Source organism: Aythya fuligula, chromosome 2 (genome assembly GCF_009819795.1).
Source record: "Aythya fuligula isolate bAytFul2 chromosome 2, bAytFul2.pri, whole genome shotgun sequence".
Lineage (NCBI taxonomy): Eukaryota > Metazoa > Chordata > Aves > Anseriformes > Anatidae > Aythya > Aythya fuligula.
This window is the reverse complement of record NC_045560.1, coordinates 137,973,826-137,995,813: the sequence shown is the minus strand read 5'-3', so window position 1 is coordinate 137,995,813 and position 21,988 is coordinate 137,973,826. Positions and strand designations below refer to the sequence as shown.

At 42.7% G+C, this 21,988-nt stretch overlaps 1 protein-coding gene across 2 annotated transcripts; it reads left to right on the top strand.

The window, feature by feature from the left end:
- Positions 1-72: 72 nt before the first annotated feature.
- Positions 73-14,986, top strand: PABPC1 (poly(A) binding protein cytoplasmic 1). 2 transcript variants are annotated; one of them, XM_032181725.1, is made up of 15 exons: positions 73-634; positions 5,286-5,479; positions 5,586-5,701; positions 7,439-7,569; positions 8,853-8,947; positions 9,916-10,053; positions 10,140-10,235; positions 10,704-10,976; positions 11,149-11,242; positions 11,418-11,528; positions 12,387-12,541; positions 12,993-13,077; positions 13,253-13,383; positions 13,685-13,780; positions 14,900-14,986. In XM_032181725.1, the coding sequence occupies exons 1-14, from the start codon at positions 442-444 to the stop codon at positions 13,775-13,777; spliced, it is 1,905 nt and encodes a 634-aa protein (XP_032037616.1). In that variant the 5' UTR covers positions 73-441; the 3' UTR covers positions 13,778-13,780; positions 14,900-14,986. The 2 variants fall into 2 exon arrangements, with proteins under 2 accessions (XP_032037616.1, XP_032037615.1); XM_032181724.1 differs by having other exon boundaries at positions 7,439-7,578.
- Positions 14,987-21,988: the final 7,002 nt, after the last annotated feature.

Genomic DNA, 21,988 nt, shown 5'->3' with positions numbered 1-21,988 from the left:
AAAATAAGATCCTTGAAAAAAAGATTTTAAAAAATCCTTTAAAAAAAATACTTTAAAAAAAATTTAGAAAAATCCTTAAAAAAAATCGCTAAAAAAAAAATACTTAAAAAAATAATAATAACCCGTCCTTCCTCCTTGCAACCGGCCGGTTTTTGATATATAAAAAAAAAAAATAAAGCCCGGTGAAGCGAAGCGAAGCTCAGCGCAGCTCCCCCCACAGCCACCGCCACCGCCTCAGCCCGGAGCCGCCGCCGCCGCCCCGAGGAGCCACGGAGCGAGCCCGCGCCCCGCAGCCGTTGAGCGCCGCCGCCGCCGCCTCGGCCCCGACCCCGACCCCCGCCGCCTCCTGAGGCAGCGCCGGGCCCGCCGCGGCCTCCTCGCGTCGCCAGCGCCTCCGCCTGCTGCCCCCCAGCCCTCCCCGCGCCGGGAGACGGCGGCAGGATGAACCCCAGCGCCCCCAGCTACCCCATGGCGTCCCTCTACGTGGGGGACCTGCACCCCGATGTGACCGAGGCCATGCTCTACGAGAAGTTCAGCCCCGCCGGGCCCATCCTCTCCATCCGCGTCTGCAGGGACATGATCACCCGCCGCTCGCTCGGCTACGCCTACGTCAACTTCCAGCAGCCGGCCGACGGTAAGCCCGGATTTCACAAATACATATATTTTTTAGCCATTTTTACACATCTTTCTTTTTTAGGGGGGGGGGTGCGGGGGAGCCATTTTGCCCCCTCCCGCCGGCCCCGGCCGCCGCATCCATTTTCCGGCGGCGCGGGGTGGGGCCGGAGGCCGGTTGGAAGAGGTGGGGAGGGAAAAAAAAAATAAAAAATTAAAATAAAAATGTTTTTTTTTTGGGGGGGGGGGGGGACGCGCACCCACAGGGCTGACATGCGGCCTGCCTCGTGGCGGTTAAGAGGGGGGGGGGGGAGGCGCTTCCGCGAAGCGGGGTGGAGGGAAGGAATTGGTGGAAGAAAGCAAAAAAAAGGGTAAAAAGAGCCCTGGGGACGTTCCCCCGGCTCGGTGGCTCCTGGGGTGAAGGCGTGGGGGCAGCTGTGACTCGGGTTGCTGTGGCCAAAGGGGGGGGGAGGCTGGCTGGGAGGCAGCGCGGTGGTCATCAGCACCCTGTGAGAAGTGGTGAGGGGCTGGGTGTGTGTGTGTGAGCGTGATTCACAGGCACCAGGAGGAAATAGGACGGCCCGAGATCGTCGGGGACTCCACGCACCCACCGTCCGCTCCAGGCCGAAGCGCTGGGGCAGATTCATCACGTGTAGGGAAGGGGGGGGGTTACACGGGCCTCCTCTGGCTGCTCTCTGCCATGTCCTGCTCTGGTTGTCTTCCCGCTACACCCTGACGGCTCGCTGACGAAGTTGCCTTTTTTCTCTGAAACTTGTTTTACGCGCAACGCTGCCATTTCTCCAAAGTTACATCAGCAGAGAAACTTCCTGTGTAGCGCTCACCAAGTCTCTGCGAAGCTCGGCCAGCCGGCTCGCTCCTCCGGAGGGGATTTCGGTAAAAGAACCGAATCCAACCGATTTTAAGTTCCGTGGAAACCAGTTAAAAGAAAAAAAAAATTGGCCAGCTAGATCATATTTGATTTCAAGTACAGTTAAGTAAACAGCTTTCCATTAGAATGGGTTTATTTTCGAGCATATGAAAGAGATTTGAATTACCAACTTTTCAGGCAATTAGATTAACTGGCTTTCAGAGTTGGCTTTCGCATGTAACCATTATCAGATCGGGCTTCTGGTGCCCCAGCGTTATCTGTGTGCAAGTAGTAAAAGTTACTGTCTCATCTCTTTAATAAGACATTTCACTTGTTATCAGCCCTCTCGCTTCAGAGAGCTTTTAATTTATTCAGACAGCGTTGAGGAGGAGAGAGTTTAACTGCTTGCCTTAACATTCTTTCAGTTGATAAAAAAAACTGCCATACGGTTTACTCTTAAAAAGCAAAATAAGTGGTCAGCACAGTTCAGCACTGTGATATGAGAATGGCAAGGCAGAAGCTGAGGGTGATTCAAATGCTTTTCCTCCCTAGTAATGACAACTCCGCGAGGGTCGACCTCGCCTTTGTGGTTACCTAAACAGCCTCGTCAACCCTACACTTTGTGACTTAGTTTAGTAATTTGCCAAATGGGGGGGGATAAACAGAGCTGCTTCACCCCAGCAGCATTTGCATTCAGGGTTTGAGAATGTGCCTCTTAGGAAAATGCCATTACTCCAAACCTGTAAGTATTTTTCTGACGTGGGGGGTGGAGGTGTCCGTGTTTGACACCCAGTCCGGTTCGGCTACAAGCATTTCTCCTCTGTATCAGACAGGCACGGGCACCTCACTGGAAGCACAAAACACATCGATGTGACCATGTGACTGTACTTCTGCAAGAATTCGATGTTCTTGGCAAATACCTAGAAAGTGTTTGCTGATCTTTTTTGACAGATCGCACTTTCCTGAAGCCTCGAAGCATTTTCTGGAACCTTGCACTAGCAGCTCTGAGGATGAATGGTTATTCCTGTAGTCATGTTGGTTGCTTTTTAATTCCAAGCTGGCTGCCTTTCCTTGGTTTAGCCTAATTCTTACCTACATCTCAGACTACGCTCATTAAACAGCCGGTAACAACTAGCTGGGCTTTTGAAAAGGTCTTTGAAGGTGTGCTTGACATTACCAGCTGCCTGTAAACCAGGGATCTCAAAGCTCTTCCGAAAAGTAATTAGGCCGGGTGACACACTCGTGAGGTATGCTCACATTTCACAGCCGTGACTTCTCTGAATTTGAGTCACTGTCCGGAGTAAAGCCCCAGCAATCTTGTTTAATCACTGAACTGGGCTTATCCTTGAGTAATCGGAAACTGCACTTTTCCCATCAGTTGTTTTTTTTGTCAGTGGCTCTGTTTCCAGGGCTTTATTATCTCGTAGCTATCCCAGTGGAGGTTTAGCACCCGGTGTGCGTTCTGTGCGATTCTGAAGTTGCTGCGAAAGTTGAGCGGCCAGTTGCTCGTGACTAAAATGGGAACCGGTGACTCATTCAATAAAAGCTCCAGCAGAATCAGCAAAAGGGTAGCCTGGGTAGGTGTGTCCTCTGGGTAACAAGTTAACTACCGGATTGAATTGTCCCCCTGCAAACTAGTCCAAGGGTTCCTGTGGCAAGCTGTAGTGTGATAAAAGCCAATTTTACTGCTTCCAATTTTTTCTGAGTAGCAGCTTATGCCTAGTGAAGTATGTAAAGTATTCTAGTCATCTGTTAAAGTATATTGTGGTATGACTTCGGTGCATATGAAGCTGAAATCTTCCTATTTCTTGCACTTCCACTCCACAGAAAAGACAAGGAGGGTTTCCCTGCTGTCCTCGTCCTCATGGAGAAATTGTATCGGCCTACGATTTGTGCTCACTGCTAATTCAGTTTGCAAAGGCTGGTGTGGAATCAGCCACCAGCAATCGCTTCGGATCAGACGTTTGGGAAGCAAGGCCATGAGCACACATTTCTGAGGAGTTTCAGGATTATTCTAGAAGCAATTAGCACGAATTAGGAAAGCCTCTTTTCGAGTAAAAGCAGGCCCTGTTGCTACTGCTGGAAATCACAAAGTGTTTATTACTGGCACTTCTGCTGGCGCTGGCAGTAATAATTGTAATGACTTCCAGGGCAATCCCAAAGTGTTCGATGTTTCTACCACAGCAAGCCTGATATCCACAACTTGTTCTGTTTGGCCAGCAGGTTTTTTTTTTTTAGTAATTTGCTGTTCTAGTACTCCTTGTGTCTAATTACCAGTAACCAAAGCTGGCTCCTTCTCTCCTGCTTGATTTATACTGAAGTTTGTGAGAGCTTTGTGAACTTTCACAAAAGATTGGCAGTGCTTGTATTTCTGTGGCTTCAGCTCTGAATCGGTTGTTGGCTGTTGTGTGACTGTAGCAGTAGTTTCTGTAGATGATTTTTCACAAGCAAATGACTTTTACCTGTCTGTCTAGTTAACCTCTACAGATGTCTGTCTTCAAATCCATTTGTGATCTAAAAACACGGCACTAAAGGAGATGCCGTGGTGTATTAGCTGAACGGAGGCCAACTGCACATTTTCTTTGGCCATAATATCCAGCAGCATAGCCAAATACATGAGCAGCACTAAAAGGAGAATAAAAAAAAAAGGATTCTGGTTGAGTTTGGCAACGTGGTTGGCCTTCGGTCCTTCTCCTGAGAAAGACAAATAAACCAGGTGGTTACTGGTTTTAAACTAACACTGAATGATTTCAGTCATGTTCATGTCGCATCGGTACTGATGGCTGTGACCTCAGGTATTTATTGGGGCTATTTTCAGGGTTCTGCCAGACAGGCAGGAGCAAAACTGGAAAGGAGCTAGTGCAGGAGATGGTGTCTGCCATAATTTAGAGCTGTCTCTCTTTCTTGCTTAAATGTATTGTTGACTTAAAACATCATAGGCACATCTTGTTGCTTTGAAGAGACATGAAAACTGAGGACGTCTTGACACTTCCCTGTCTAAATACACTGAGGTCTTAAATTCAGGCTTTGAAAAGTCAGCTATGGAGCTCTACTGGAAAAACTGCTCCTCTGGAGTCACAAAACCTTGCATTAGTTCCTTTTGCTGTTTTAATACTTGCTCCTTTGACCTGTGTATTTCATCATGAGCTTTAAATATATATTATGGGAGATTTTTAAAGTAAAGCACTATTTTTACTTCTCTTTGAACTGTGCCCGGCCTAGAAGCCCATCACAGATCTTTCTTTTTGTCACTAAAGTGTTGCGTCGAGAAGCTGCTTGAACTGCACCTGGCTCAGTTGCAAGGCAGTTCTGTCAGTTTAGGGCTGCTGCTGTCTTAGGAGTTGGTATGTAAATATTTGCAGAAGGACTAGTGTGGGCACAAGTTGTACCCCCGAAGCATTTTTTGATATACTATGGCCAGCTGCTCTTTCTCCAAACGTTAAAACCTTTCCTCCTGGGGAATGGGGTCATAACTGCTGTCAGTTGATAGACTTTTTCCTGTCTGGGTGCCATTTTTTCATGGTGGGGTACAATCACTGGGACTACTGGGGTTTCTACTGCTTATTCATCTCACCCGTGCTCCTTCCTGTTTCTTCAGCACAGCTTTTGCTGAGGAGTTTTTGCTGGTTTTTACTTGCAGAGAAGAGGGGGGGGTTATTTGCATTGGAAGTTTGGATTTGCATCTTGGTGGTGATGATACTAGACTAAGCTAAAATTATTTGAAGAACTGTACTCAAAACGCTGGTTTTGCACTTCCTAAAGCAACTTTAGTGTTTCCTACTAACTCCGTGATGTTTTTTTCCAGCTGAACGAGCTTTGGATACCATGAACTTTGATGTCATTAAAGGCAAACCAGTGCGCATCATGTGGTCTCAGCGCGATCCATCTCTACGCAAAAGCGGTGTAGGAAACATCTTCATCAAAAACTTGGACAAATCAATTGATAACAAAGCGTTGTATGACACATTTTCTGCTTTTGGAAACATCCTTTCTTGTAAGGTTAGTGCAAAATTCTGGGTGCATTTAACGGTTTGGCATTTGGTGGGGGAGGAAATACATGCGGGAAACATTCCATGGCTGTTACAGCAAAGATTTTCTTTAATAGGTGGTATGTGACGAAAATGGATCCAAGGGTTATGGATTCGTACATTTTGAGACACAAGAAGCTGCAGAAAGAGCTATTGAAAAAATGAATGGTATGCTGCTTAATGACCGCAAAGTGTAAGTACATAAATACGGAGCTGTAGATCAACAGACTGAAACTCTCTTTAAAGTAGATGTGGGCTTTTAGAGCTTACCTAGAAGAGACAGGTTGTTCTAAACATTTCTCATCTAAAATGACTTAGAATTTTTGTGCTAGGAATACTACAAACTGTGTTACCTACCTACTCTAAAGGCAGAATATGTTCGGAAAACTCTGCTAATGCACTTCAGGAAAGAAAAAAGTTGTCTTAAAAGTCAGTGCTGCAATGGGAGTTTGGGAACTTCTCTTTTCTGGTTTTACTGGTCTGAGGTAAAGCACAACTCTTACTAAAGTTGTGTGATGGGTATGCTACCGTATTTTGAGTGAATCTTAAGAGTGCTGAAGCTACTAAATATTGAGTAGTGGTCTGATTATGCTGAATGTTCTTCAGTGTCTGTTAATAGACATACCTGGGGAGCAGGAGTAGAAAAGAAAACTTATGAACACAATGGATTCAAAAATACTTGTTCTCTACTATAGGAAAAAAAAAATAATCTTTTGGCAATTGTATAGTGATACCTAGGCTGGGCTGGGAGGAGTGAGTGTGCCTACAGCTGTGCTTAAGGGATCATTATGGTGTTTGGTGTAGTTGCAGAAGAATAGCTCTGTAAATACTTCAGTGGCTTTGGAAAAAAAGGGTAACAAATTGGCATCAGCTTACCCTCTTGGATTATTTTTAATGGGTGGATCAAGCCATGTGCAGGGAGAACATATCTTTTGAAACTTTAGTTTTCCCTCTTGTTCTGTGCTTGGCTGGCACACTGTGTATGTTTTCACTCAGTTTGCTCTTTATATAACCTTTTTAAATCAGTAAAAATGCCAGCATACAGGCATAAACCACATTACTTACATAAACTGTGTTTAATAAAACGCATCATAAAAGCAAGTGAATTAAAATATTCTGCTCACTGTCAAAATCTGCTGAACAATATTGTTCTTATCTTTGGTTATTACGAACCTGGTGAAGTTGTCAGTATTGAAGAAACTGTTGAGCTACTGTATGCTGCATTATTGAATTGGTTAGGTTTGGAACTATGAAGTTCAGGTGATGATTAGAGAATAAAAGCCTGTAACCAGAAATGGGTGCCTCTTGTACTCTCATAACTTCTGTACTAGAGGAATTCCTTGGATTGTAGGGTGTTCTGTTCAGCCTCTGTTCCTTCTCTGCCAGTGTGAGCTGACCTTTAGTGTTCCCAGCCAACTTGCAATGATATTTGACTACAGAGCAAGCTGCACTATTTATTTCTCCATGCCTACTGAGAGAGGTGGGGGAAAAATAAGGGTTTGCTTTGATACAGGCTGGAAAGGTGTCTAAGGGCATGCAGAAAGTTGGTTAAATAGCTCTTGCTTAAAAGCTAGGGTGCAGAATGGCTGCCAAGTTTTTCGTATGACAGATTATGCTGGTAACTAGAATTTCAGTTTACTTAGTACTCTTTCCCATTGCCTGTGTGTCTCCTGATGTCAAGGGCTGCAGAAGAGCAAACAATATTGCCAGTAGTTTGGAATTGTTCTTATGCTTGTAGTTGTGATAAGCGCACTGATACAGAAAAGGATAGTAAAATTGTTTTTCTTACAGTTTTATTTTGAATATTTTACTTGAAGAATTTCATGCCTGTAATGAATAATGAGACTGATAAAGAATAAAGTATGCCAGATGATTAAAGCAAGCCTGTCAAGGTGCTACAATTTACTTTATTCTGTTCTCATGAAACTAGATTCGTTGGAAGGTTTAAATCCCGTAAGGAACGCGAGGCAGAGCTTGGAGCCAGAGCAAAGGAATTCACCAATGTTTACATCAAGAATTTTGGAGAAGACATGGATGATGAGAGACTTAAGGAACTCTTTGGCAAGTTTGGTAATGTCTTACGCTTTGAGTTTATATAAACACCAGTGAACTTCAGCTCTTACAGCTGTATGGTGCTTTATAATAGGAGGAATCAGATTGCTGGCTGAACTTTTTATTTTAAAAGTATGGAAAACTTAGTATTTGTATCAGTGTGAATTTGAAACTGTAATTATATCCACTAAAGAATTTAAAGTGGCCATAATAGAATATATAATCCTCCTATCAGAATTGTTTGATAATTTGGAAACAGTGTCTAGTCTTTTTGATGGGTTTTGCAAACTCTTTAAGCTGTAAATGGAAGTGTTTTCTATTCTAGTACAGATTGATGTTGCAAGTTCTGTACAGGAAGCATGACAAAAAAGTTTCCTGTAGCTTTTTCACCTTGCAGACTTAGCTTTATTCAAGGTATCTGTTTTCATTACTTGGTTACATTGCGGTGGCTTCCTTACTCTGAAATAATGAGGAACTTTGCCATTGGCAAGCTATTCGGTTCTGTCTTGACCCTCATTTATGCTCAGGGCAGAGTTATGGTAAGCATGTCTATATGTGATGTGTCACCAAGTTAGGAAGTGGCAAAGTTCCTTTATCCAGTTAGATCTTACACTGGTTTATAGGCTGTATCTGTTGTCCTCAGCCTCGTGGCTTTCTATATTATATTTTTTTCCTATGCTTTGCTCTTCTCCAGTGGATATTGTGCAAACCAAGGCAGAGCCTTGTATGTAAGATACCCTATTGCAACAGTATAGCAGCATTCACAGGAAATTCCTTTCCACTATTGTGTTTGTGGATGAAATGGTAGCAAATTTAGCTCATGTCTCTGACAATTGAGTCTGAACCACAGCTTTTCAAAGGTTTGAAACAGCTGAGCTGGGATCCTTTCACCAGGACAAGAGGTGTGAAGCCCATAGCTAATAGAAGGCTCTCCTCTCCACCTTTCAATACCTGTTTCAAAGGACAAAAGCACCAACGCTTCTTAAACATCATGGGTTTTCCCCATTAAAATTACTTCACTTTGAAGTTAAATTTGTACTCCATTTTGGCTGAAAATACAGTAGTTAAGAAATTCAGCGTGGCAGACATCAGCCATAAAAGCTGTAGTTCAGCCTAAGGGCAAATCAGCAATTTTATATTAATGGATGGTGTTTACTAGATACTATCATTGGTGCAAGAGTCTTTTGTAGTATAAATGAAGAAACTAAATATTAAAACTTCTAAACAGTGTTGAAGATGTGAAGAGAATATGCTCTGTATACACCACATAAAGTATTACATTCTCCTTTTAGGTCCTGCCTTAAGTGTGAAAGTTATGACTGATGAGAGTGGAAAATCCAAAGGCTTCGGCTTCGTTAGTTTTGAAAGACATGAAGATGCCCAAAAAGTAAGCTTTTGTACTTCGTGTTAGGAATTCTGTAACCTGAGACTCAAATAATAAGTTTCATTGAATGCTTTGGAATCTTGTGAGTTCATTAAGGGCTTTTAATTGGTCAAAAACACTGCAAAAGCAGGGATCTTCTTCCTAAGGGACTGAACATAGTTGATATCACTTAAAATGCTTTCCTTTGAGGAAATGTCAGTTGATTTGAAGAGCCTGTTAAATTAAGATACTGAGAAAAAGGCTCTGTTGTAGCTGGGCTTGAAGGTTTTGATGAGGTTTGGATTCCTTCATGCTGGGCAACATGCAAGCATAGTAAATTATTACATCCCTGCAAAACCCAGATGAATCATTGGATCCAATTTGGTTGCACAAAGCATTTGTGCAACTGCAAAGCAGAAAGGATGGAGGTTTTGAACTTCAGGACTGCTAAGTCAGCAGGAAGGCTATTAGTTTTATGGAGTACGTTTGGCATAGCTGTAAGAAAATAGCCTTGTGATTTTGCTTTTACCTTGAAAAGTAACTGTGGAACAAGGGTCCCATTAATTTGTGTGTATGTCTGTAACATGCCAGTGTGCTGTATAATTTAATTCGTTGGCAGCTGTTGCTTTGATGTGTCAGTTTGCTGTGGCAGGAAGGACATAGCATCAGGAGAAAAAAGCAGCACAGAGCAGATCAGGGGCAACAAATGAAGTTTGCTTTTCAAAAGGCATTTCTGTGATTTCTCAGTAATGCGAGCGCACGAGCAAAAAGCTGGAACAAATCCTGTCTTAAATGTACATTTTTCTCAGCCTTGCGTTCATTCATCAATGAGTTGTTTCTCTCACAGGAGTCAGGATCACACATGGTGTGTTTCAAGTAACTTAGAATACCAATACCTCAGTAAATGTGATTTTTATATTTGAATTACTTTTTCTGATGGCTGAAAAACACTGAAATATAAGCCACTACTAACCTCTTGTTCGTTAATGAAGGCTGTAGATGAGATGAATGGGAAGGAGCTCAATGGGAAACAAATCTATGTTGGCCGGGCTCAGAAAAAAGTGGAAAGACAGACGGAGCTGAAGCGTAAATTTGAGCAAATGAAGCAGGACAGGATCACCAGATACCAGGTTTGCTTTTAATTCAAGAAGACTACTTTTATTTTTAGATTTAAGCAAGTCATTTGCTTTTTAAAATAACTTTACTTTTCTTTTAGGGCGTAAACCTTTACGTGAAAAATCTTGATGATGGCATTGATGATGAACGCCTTCGAAAAGAATTCTCCCCATTTGGTACAATCACTAGTGCAAAGGTAATGTTAAGTTTGTAGATTGCACTCCTCCTTTTGTTGGTGAATGATGATCACTAAGTAAGAGCAATTTGTTTCCTTGACTCACAGAAATGTGACCCAATTACCTATCAGTGCTACTGTTATATATACATGGGCTTCTGCTTTCCTGATTTTTGTACATCTCAGATTAAATGCATCATGCTATTGTCCTTCCTTGACTTAAACTGTGTATTACTGCATGAGTTTGAGAAAAATAGCATCTTCTCATTGCAATGGTATGCTCAGTGTTACTTCACTGAGATTTTAATCTGTATTCACTAAAGAATTAACTCATTCAGCAGTGATACTCCTTTTTTTTTCATAAATGCATTCAGTAAAGCAAACCTGTGGTGTCACATGTATAGTAAGCTGAAAAAGGAGATTTGTGCAAGTTGAGTAGGGAAAGACATAAAATTCTCTTGTTTAAAAACTGTGCTTTGTACTTGGCAGGTCATGATGGAAGGTGGGCGCAGCAAAGGATTTGGGTTTGTTTGCTTTTCATCACCAGAAGAAGCCACCAAAGCTGTCACAGAGATGAATGGTAGAATTGTGGCTACTAAACCATTATATGTAGCTCTAGCGCAGCGTAAAGAAGAGCGCCAGGCTCACCTCACCAACCAGTATATGCAGAGAATGGCAAGTGTAAGAGCAGTACCTAATCCTGTAATCAACCCCTACCAGCCAGCACCTCCTTCAGGTTACTTCATGGCAGCTATCCCACAGGTATGTATAGAGATGAGTAACAATATTTTGTACCATGTAGCAAATTTGTTTAGATGGAAGAGTAAATAAAACAATTAGAATGTATCTATAACTTCAGCATAGCAGAAAAGGGGATTGACTGTTCAGTATGCCCTCAGAGGATAACAAAAGTACATGTTTTTGCATTTGACAGACTCAGAACCGTGCTGCATACTATCCTGCTAATCAACTTGCTCAACTTGCTAGACCTAGTCCTCGCTGGACTGCTCAGGGTGCCAGACCTCATCGTAAGTCACTTCTTTCCTTCTCCAGTGATTGTGGTAAACTCGATAGCCTTTACCTTTGAAATTATACAGACATTTTCGTGGTATTACAATCTTTGCCATGTTATCATATTCCTTCTACGCTCTCCTCACCATGCAGTGTTTCAGTGTGTAATGTGAGATACCTTTCCTAAAACAGCATTCCAAAACATGCCTGGTGCTATCCGCCCAGCAGCGCCCAGACCACCATTTAGTACCATGAGACCGGCTTCTTCACAAGTTCCACGAGTCATGTCAACGCAGCGTGTTGGTGAGTTTCACTTATAAAAACTTAACTTAAAATATAAAACCTCTTTTTTTTTAAAAAAAATTTTGCTGGTTCAGAATCTCTCAAGCATCGGATCAGTGTCACATGTGGTACTGCTTCTCTCCTTTTCTGGCTCTAAATTGGCAAGCCAATAATCACCTTTTACTAGCTTCATAAAATATTGTCCCATCAAAGAATGAAAATCAGACTCCAGATGTAGTCCTGTCTCTAGCACTGAACAGTTCTTCTGTTATTGTCCGTTTTCATAGTGTTGTATGAGAGCTTCTACCATTTCTAAATATCAATGTGGCAATTTAATAAGTTGCATGGAAGAACACTGAGATGATCCAATTTAGCTTTTAACTATTTGTAATAGAATACTGTGAGCTGCTATTGTGCAGAATCTACACATCACTGAATGAACCAGAATTGATTGTAATGGAGTCTTAACTGAGAACATATTAGCTGGTGGTTTTTAGCTATCCACTTCAAGAGTATCTTTTTTTTAGATGAGTGTTGAGACAGTGTGTACGCTCAGGAAATCATGGCCTTTGAGGTTGGGATGAAACTACATCAATACTCAACCAAAAGTGAATTGTTTTCTCATACATCTTTCTAAAACATGTTTGTTTTGTTTTGTTTTTTTTTTAAAAAAAAAAAAGTAAGGTGACTGGAGAGTAACAACCAGTAGATTTCTAGATTTGAATGTTCAGATGGGACCAGTGATGTGATAATACGACTGAGATGAATCTGTAATGCAATACTTAAATTATGTATTTGGTTTTGGTTATTTCAACTTTTGTACAGTGTATGCTAAATTAAAAATGGGACTGTTCATAAGCAGAATTGTTGTCTTTTCAGCTAATACATCAACACAAACAATGGGTCCACGTCCTGCAGCAGCAGCTACTGCAGCTACTCCTGCTGTACGCACAGTACCACAATACAAATATGCTGCAGGTGTCCGCAATCCTCAGCAGCATCTTAACACACAGCCACAGGTTGCTATGCAGCAGGTACGTAATTTTAGGAACTGGTCATGCTTTTGCTGTTCCTTTTTTTAAGATGAAAGGCAGGGATGCTTATGATTAAGAGTTTCCTTTGTTATTGTAGAATTGAGGCTCTGCATTATGGCACCAGTTTTCAGCCTCGGGGCTTTAAGTGTATTTCAAGTTCACCTGGGATGGGATCCTGTGTTACTTCATATTTTCTTGATAGCTTGATGCCTTGCTTGATAGCTTAGCCTGAGTGTTCTGTGTTTGCTCCCCAGTGGAGTGCTTGATGCTAATCTCCAGCATCACTCAGCCCTAACCAACACTACTTGATTAAATTGACTTGAGAGTCATTTTTTTCAGGTTTCTGACAGTGTAGGCATTGCTTATGCTGAGTTGTGTAACAGATATTTGAAGCTGTGTGTAATTATAAAATAGAATTTAATTTTGAAATGGTGTAATATTAATTTTGCAGCCTGCTGTCCATGTGCAAGGTCAGGAACCATTGACTGCTTCCATGTTGGCTTCTGCCCCACCGCAAGAACAAAAGCAGATGTTAGGTATGTACATGGTCTCTCTCCTGATGCCTTGTGGTGGAGGAACACTCAGAGTACTCTGAAATGCAGAATAAATGGTTTTAGGAGTAGAACAAGAAGGAAGTTGTTGCCCTTTTCCCTTGAATCTTAAGCTGTGGTCATCAGATGAGATCTGTGACTCCTGATAACTTTTTTCTAGGTGAACGTCTATTTCCTCTCATTCAAAGCATGCACCCTACTCTGGCGGGTAAGATCACTGGTATGCTGTTGGAGATTGACAACTCTGAACTCCTTCACATGCTTGAGTCTCCTGAATCTCTTCGTTCGAAGGTGGGTGAGCCTTTGCCTCCTGCTAATTTCGTAAGCAATTAAATCTACTCTGATTGAACGGGTGTTTGTGCTGGCATGGTGGAGTAGTGGCAATGCAACATTGGCCTGGGGTGACAAGTTAGAATATTCTGTTCTGGTGGGTGGCAGAGACTTATGTTAGCATGAACTGGAACTAATGTTACCCATTTATTGTTAATGATACAGGTATTGCTTGCATGTATAATTTAAACCACTTCATAAACTTAAAAATAATTAAGCTTCCCTCTTAATTATTATTTTATTTTTTTTTTTTACTTCCCAGGTTGATGAAGCTGTAGCCGTACTACAAGCCCACCAAGCTAAAGAGGCTGCTCAAAAGGCAGTTAATAACCCCACTGGGGTTCCAAGTGTTTAATAAGTAAGTTTTCTGAGGAATGCAGCTTTATAGGGTGAGTAGGGCAACAGTCCCTAGTCCATGGCCTTACAAGCAGTGTTTCCAGGCTCAGTATCATTTGGAGCCGCAGAAAGTAGGAGCTGTGGTCATGGTGGTAGGATATTTTTATACTTCATCGTGCATATTTAACTGGAATTAAAGCATTGTTTTGAACAGCATATTTAGCTGGTATTGCTTTTGGGCATGCCTGCAAAAGGGAGAAGTTCTGTCAAATGTTGCTGTTCATATTGCTCAAGAGGAACTTTTGCAAATTTTGGGGGAAGTAAGCTTAAATGATACTAAGCCCTAATGTTCCTTACATCTTCCTTAATGGCAGTTAAAATATTATCCTGATTACATTTTCTGAGTGGTTAATATCTTAATTTTGCATGACGGGAAGAGGCAAAAGGTACTACATTTACCATTTCAAAAGTGGAAAAATGTGGAGTTGGGGATAATGTAGGTGTCTATTCCCCATTCCTTTCAGTTGAGTTTTGCCTGTATGTGAACTTCTCACACTTATCAGCTGAAAAGGCCTGCTTTTAAATTTGATCACTTAAAATCTTCATCTTTCTTGGTCTCCTTGCAGGCAGGAAATGGTCTTTTGGAGGCAGAATGAGTCATGCTGCTTTTTTCCTTTCTTTTTTGCTCGTGACACTTTCACACTGGAGATTAAAAAGTGTTGAACGGTTGTCTAGCCTAAACTAAGCTGCCCAAACTTAGAGAACATTACTCCTTGTGTTCCATGATGCTTTAGTAATTGGAATTTGAAAATGCTCTAATTGTTTGAGCTGACCTTAGAGTAGAGGTCTCTGTTCTGCAATCAGGTTACAGTAACAAAGTCTCGTGCCCAGCCCTTGTCCAAGGCTGGGCTGTGCAGAGTTCTGTTTAGTTCCAGACTTCGTTCTACCTTGCAAATGATTGCAGCCTTGAGGAACTTAAATATCTCTAAAAAGTGGGTTATCTGCCTCTATGATACCCTGCTTGTAACGAACTCTGGCATGATCAATACTGTGAAAGTACAAAGTATTATCAAGCTTACAGCTGCAGAAAGCAAGGTGCTGCTTTGAGTTGAATACCTAACAGCATTGTTTTTGTTTACAGAAAGATCCGGGAACTACAATCTAGAACTTCGCTTCACCGAAGAAAAAAAAATCTAAACATGGAAAAACTATTAAATATTGAGAAAAACATTGCAAAATATAAAATAAATAAAAAAAGGAAAGGAAACTTCGAAGCTTATGTACAGAGCAATGCCGGGGCTAGTAAAACAAGTGCTAGTCCTAGATTACTTATTGATTTAAAATTAAAAAAAAATAGTAAAATAAAAAATACAAATTAATGTTTTATAAACCCGGGGGAAAAAGAATTTTCAGCACAGTAAAAAAAAAAAAAAAATTTAAAGCATTCCTTTCTTTAATTTTGTAATTCTTTACTGTGGAAAAGCTCAGAGTATCACCACTGTTTTAGTTGACAGTGAGAATTGATAGCTGAGCAAAGAAACGTAATTTGGATTATAAAATTCTTGGTTTAATAAAAATTCCTTAAACACTGATTTACTTGTCATAGTTTTTTGTACGGTGTCCTTCTGATAAGGTAGTGTTTCAGAATACCAAGTTAGAATCCACCTTGAGTATGTTTTAGCAGTTTGGCAGATTAGCCTCCATTTAGCCACCTGTTACTGGTAATAAAAACTTAGGCTTTAAACAAAAAGAGCAGCTAGATCCACATCTGGGTTTAAAATCCTTCATAGCATGATGTCTGGGCTATGTCAGTGTATAAACAGAAGTAGCCATTTAAAATACTGTACCTTGGTGGAAGGAAGACTCCTCATACAGGTTTCCTGCTGTTTCTTTGGAATTAACCCTGATCATGGCAATAACGTCACTGTGGCTGAGGTGGAGGCAGAGCAGTGTGGATACAGGTGAATGAACAAGGATTGCCTGCAACGGTGTTGTAAGATTACGTTCCTGTGAAGGTACAAACACAAGGCTTCCTAGAACAACAAGGTTCGAGTGGCAATGTATTAAGTGCATATTAACCAAAAGATAAACACCATAAAAGTCCTGTGGATAGAACTGCTTAATCCTGCCTTGAAATTGCTAATGTGTTCCTTAACACAAGCGAAAGGCTACTGGTTAATTTTAGCCTTGCTGCATTTTGTTTTGTTTTTTTTTTTGAATATGGTGAACAAATCCTTCGCCAAAGGCAACTTCAACAGCTAGCAAAAGATCTTTTCATTAACTTTTGGTACAGTGAGCCTACACAAAATTTGAATCTGATGTTTCTTGTAAAAGGTTATCTTCTTGGCTCATCCTTATAATTTTAAACAGTGAATGGAAAGGGGGGCTTTATATTGGTCTCAATCTGATCTGCTGTATAATAGCAAAGAAAGAAAGGGGTCTCCAGGTGGAGGCCAGTTGCTGATTGTATCCCCCAGGACTCAGCACTGGAGCCAGTTCTCTTCAATATCTGTACCATCACCTGGATGAGGGCATTGAGTGCGCCCTCAGCAAGTTTGCAGATGATACCAAATTGGGCAGGTGTTGATCTGCTTGAGGGTAGGAGGGCTCTGGATCAGTGGGCTGAGGCCAACTGTGTGAGGTCCAGCAAGGCTGAGAGCCAGATCCTGCACCTGGGGCACAGCGACCCCATGCAGTGCTACGGGGGGAGCAGCTGTTGGAAAGCTGCCTGCTGGAAAGGGAGCTGGGGGTCGATAACAGCCAAATATGAGCCAGCAGTGTGCTCAGGTGGCCACGAAGGCCAACAGCATCCTGGCTTGTATCAGAAATAGTGTGGCCAGCAGGGGTAGAGCAGTGATCGTCCCCCTGTGGTCAGCTCTGGTGAGACCACACCTCAAATACTGTGTTCAGTTTTGGGCCCCTCACTACAGGAAGGACATGGAGGTGCTCGAGCGTGTCCAGAGGTCACACAAGCTGGTGAAGGGTCTAGAAAGCGAGTACAATGAGGAGCTGTTGAGGGAGCCAGGGTCGTTTAGCTTGGAGAAAAGGAGGCTCAGGTGAGACCTTATCGCACTCTACAATTACCTTAAAGGAGGCTGTAGTGAGGTGGGGGCTGGTCTCTTCTCCCAAGCACCAGGTGATAAGAGGAAATGGCCTCGAGTTGCGCCAGGGGAGGTTTGGGGTGGATGTCAGGAGAAAATTCTTAACTGAAAGGGTTGTGAAGTATTGGAACAGGCTGCCCAGGGAAGTGCTTGTCACCATCCCTGGAGGTCTTCAGAAAACTTCTAGGGCTTTGTCACATGTTTTAATGGTGGACTTGCAGTGCTAGGTTAAAGGTTAGACCAGATCTTAGAGACCTTTCCCAACCTGATTCCAAACCCAAATGATTCGGTTATTCTATGATCATTTGGCCTGATGGGACCTACAGTTCAGCCTGTGTGTTGTACACCAAAAATGTTCAAGTAAGTAACCAAATATGGCAAAACTGAAGAAAAATACTAGTTTGAGCTGCCTTTAACCTGATATAGGACCTTACTGAGGTCAAGAGTTTTGCAAGAAGTTGATTTTGTGATCAGCCACCTAGGGAGGGACTAACAAAAGCTTTTGCTAAACTTTTCACTGTGTAAGTTAACTGGTAGTTGAAGCTGTCCATCTGCAGATGGGTTACCCTACAGCTGCTGCCCGCTTTCTTTCCCCTACCTTTAAGGCTGTAGTTTCTGTGAACTTGCAGAATGAGAGGCGTTTTCTACCCAGTTGTGTCCTTTATCAGTTCTGCAGAAGCGATAAAGCAGGGAGAGAAAGGAAGTAGCAAAGTTGGCATCTTTGTTTTAAAAAGATCTACTCGGGGAGAAGCATGGTCCTTAAACACTGCAGCCCACGGGGTTCCAGTGATTGTGTTCCCAGGATATGATTTCTGCAGAGTCACAGGAGGGGTTATAGTGAGTTCATTGCAGAATGCTATCTGAAGGCTGTGCTTTATGGGGGAGGAGGAGGGAGGCAGGTGTTTTCTGGACCTATTGCTGTAATCTCAAAGCCCTACAGCGCGCTTTCTGATGTCATTGTGTGCATCTGGTCCCCATGCCCCAAAAAAAATAAATCAAAAAGTTAGACTTTATTTTTCCACTAGTTCAGAGAACTTCAGAATGGATTTTTTTTTTTTCTGTTAAGCGAATCTGAGAAATAAACATAGCACAGAGAGGTGGTCTGGCATAAATGGATCCTTTACCTCCCACTTCACTAAAGGAGTGTTAAGGTAAGCTTGTACAATTCTGATGTTCACTCCTGTCCTGATGGAGGCAGATGGGGTAACCCTTTAGTTTCCAGTCTTGCTGCAGTGTGGGACTGCAATTCAGAATTTTTGAAATTGGATGGGAAATCCCACAAAGAGAAGCAGTTCAAACAAGGTACGTATATGATAAGAGGTTGAATGCACAACTTTATGTGATATCAACTATAAAAACCATTAAAGTTTTGGAGATAGTTTGAAAAATCAAAAATCCTTAACACCATAATAGAAGTGTTGAAAAATTGCGTGATGTTAAAGGTGGACCTGGAGACCAAACTATTTGCAGTTTAAGGGCCCTAGCAGGAAAGCTAAGAGCCCACCTCAGTTCGTTTCCCCAGATAAGAGGTAATGTGATTTCAGTGAGTCTGCAGGAGTAAAACCAAACTATTTCTTGTATTTTGTAAGAAAGTGCAAGTTATTTAACCTTGTGCATGTGGGGAAACGGAAAAAGGAGGAAAAGAGGAGTTCCTTCAGTTTTGCGTCAGTCTTCTGTGGGTGTGTCAAGCACCAGCATCTGTACCAGCCTGAAATACGAGGTAGTTTCTGTAACAGAAGGAAATAGTGAGGCAATTCTGCTGAGGTTATGAAGACTTAAGGAAATGAAACCCTGTGTCTGTTAGGTTTTTCATCCCACTCTACATGGCAACTCCTCACTGTATATCACAGACATTTAATCGATGTCTTCTATTTGATCTACATTTTTTTTGGTCTTAGAGATAGTGAGCTATGTTTTGTTAGCGTCCCTATCACTGTTTCATTGGAGTACTGCTGTTAAATTTAAACAATTCACCCCACAGACAAGTCAATTTACTCGGCAGAGGTAGAACATTGTTGTTCCCTTGGGTTAAAGGCAGTCTAATAGGCAGTCACGTCCTTTTGCCACACATTCCCTCCTAGCATGTCTCAGAGGCTTATGCTGATCCTCCGCAGCCCTGCAACTGCTCAGCCCTAAGCTGATTTTGCTGAACCCTCTGGTATTTCATTCCTTCGCTCCTTCTCCCTCTTCCATTCTCTGCCCACAGCAAACACTTCAGAATTTAGCAGCAGCCAAAAGCCTGCTCTTGAAATGAATGGTGATTTGAGTGAATGAATGCTGTATTCACCCTCAGCCCTCCCAAGCAGGCTGTGTCTTTGTGTGCAGCTAAATCCAAGGTTTGGTACAGAGGCGATTTGGATTGCACACATCGTCTTTGCTGCTCTGGAGAAGGCCAGGAAATTTGGATTTCATTGGGTGCCGGGGTACGTGTCCTCCTAAGAGGACAAAGTGGTGGAAATCAAGATGTTCCTGTGTCAGGCAGTGTTAGAGCTGCCTGATTGCATTGGTTATGGGCTTACTCTTGAAAAACTAAACAAGTGAGATCTTCAGTCCTTCTACTTCTATGCACATCCTTCTCAGCAGCATTGTTAATCATTGCTGTGGGCAACATAACATGGAAAGATGGTCACTTAGTGTTTTGGACTAGGATTCCTATCAAAAGGGCTTTCTGAATTCTTCATCTAATAGACATGTTTCTGCTTTGAGTAACTTGGATAATTTGTGGGGTGAGGAGGGTGGTGTATTGCAGAGTTATTGTCCAAACTGATGCGTTAAAGGGAGCCTGCAGAGAGTTCTGTCCTTAGGGCCACGATTCACTGAGCTGTTGAAGGCCTGGGGCAAGGCTCTCCATCACCAGCAGTTCCAACCATGCTACTTGGGATTAAGCAGGAAGCTCCATTTCTGTGAGCGATCTTTCCACCGGAGTTGCTGAAATTGCTTCAGGTCTTTGCTGGAGTCTCAAAAGTTCATGCTGACTTAAAAAGAAGATAGCAAAGGGAGTTGGTCTAGATACAGGACCTCTCCATTTTCACATCAAGACTGAGGAAATCCTTCTACATGTTACTCTCACTGGCTGGCAATTTTCTGGGATCCTGTCTCTTCTGAGCCCTGTTTCTCACTGCCTCCCTTCCTCACAGTTTTTAGTTTTTTCCTCATTTGATATGACAAGGAGGAACACATTAAAAAAAAAAAAATCACGAAAAAAACATACAATTCCTCAACAAGGCAGGCAGAGGCTTCAGCACACCAGCAGCATGACCACCATCACTTGGGAATGAGTCCGTGTGCTACAACTACATGAAGGAAAGCTTTTAGTCCATCTTACCTTCTGTAGGATGTGGCTGATAATGACAGATGTGAGTTGTACCCAAATGAAAATGCAGCTGGCAGGGCTACAAGTCCTTAGGATGCTGCAGTGAATACAATTTTGAAACAAATGTTCTTGGCTACACTAAGAACACAAGGTACATGTACAGTCAAAGCACCCTTTCAAGGAGCTAGGCAACAACAAAGGAAAGAATATTTTCCAAAAATAAAATAATTTGAAACATTTCTTAGATTTGTCACTTATTGAATTGGGATTGAATGTAATTATTAAGGAAAAAAAAGGAAGTGATAAGCTTGGCCAGCCTAATGGGCCTGTTGCACATTATGTACTAAGAGCAGTGTATCTGTGCCAAATAGTCTCCTGCTCCCCAGGTAACCTGCTAAAGAAACATCCCTAATCAAGTCACAGTCCAGCTGGCTCTAGCTGCCCAGGGATACACACTTTTTGATAGCTCTGAGCATAGTTTAAAGTGCTCCACGTCATGCCTGAACACTCAGAAAACAAAAGAGATGTCCTGGGCAGGTTAGCTGGTGGTGTCATGTTGCATTGATAAGGATTACACACAGTCTAGGTTAAATCTGAAGTCAATATCAAAAGTGGGCCTGAACACATTGTGTTGTCACACCTGTAAGGAGAAGCTTGCTTCATCCTGGCTCTTGCTTCTGTTAGAGAGATTTGCCACCGTAGTTGGTTTCCTCTCCTGTTGTTTTCCAGAGAGGGACCAAACTCATGCAGATGGGAAGAGATCACTGACCTAGCATTCTAAGAAGCAGAAGGGGAAAACACCAGCCTATGGCCTGGTGCATAAATCTTTCCTCTGTCTGCCTACACCTTACATCCTCCCATCCAACTCCTTACACAGCTACCTTACCTCCTAGGTAGAGCTATGGATTTCCAGAGTGATTTGGGATGTGAATGAGGATGCATGCAGGGAGGGGAAGGAAAACTCTGCCTGAAATCCTCAGGGTGCAGGTGCCTCACCTCCAGGTCCAACGGGGCGGCTGTGACACTGGGATCCATGAGGCTGGCTCTGTCAGAGGGCGTTGTGTGGGTGCTCCCGAAGCTGTCAGACTGGTTAGATTTGGCTGCACAGGTGAAGGAGAAAAACAAATCAAGTTATCAAACATGTTACACAATGCTGTTTGCCTTACTCTTCTCCATTTTTCCTACAATTTCCACAGTGCGTTCTACTTCATGAAAAACATGTACAAAAACTTGTTCCACTGGGAAGGGGTTTTCCTCGGGTCATCAGATGAATCATAGCCTTTCCAAAACATATTTTTTTCCCTCTTGCAGAGAGCTTTTTGGTGAAACCAAAGCACTGTGTGCCAATTAGCAGGAGCAGGGTTTCAGCTGCGTTACCACCGTGTTGATTAACTCGTTCTGTGTCTCCAGGAGCACTGCTTGCGTAAGGCAATGAGCACTTCCACTCACACACAAAGTCCTGGCTGTGACGGTGCCTTTTCCTCAGTAGTACCAGAAATTCACAGAAGAGGAGTTAGGAAATAGGGCAAGCGAAGCTTGCCTTTATCCCTAATATAATTAGCGATAGACAAAACGTCCCAGGGCAGAGCTGAGCCTGCTTCTCACCCTGTGACGCCTTTGGCCTCAGGTTTCCAGGCCCCGTGACGGGCGTGGGCGCAGCTCTCCCCGTGAGCACTGCCCCACGCTCGTTACCCACGCTCGTTAACCTTTAATTTCACCCCAGCTTCACCCCTGGCTCTCCCAAGGCCCTGCTGGGCGGCACCAGCCCTGCTCCTCAGCTCATGCTCCCTCCTGAAGCCGAGCCAGGGCCTGCCTC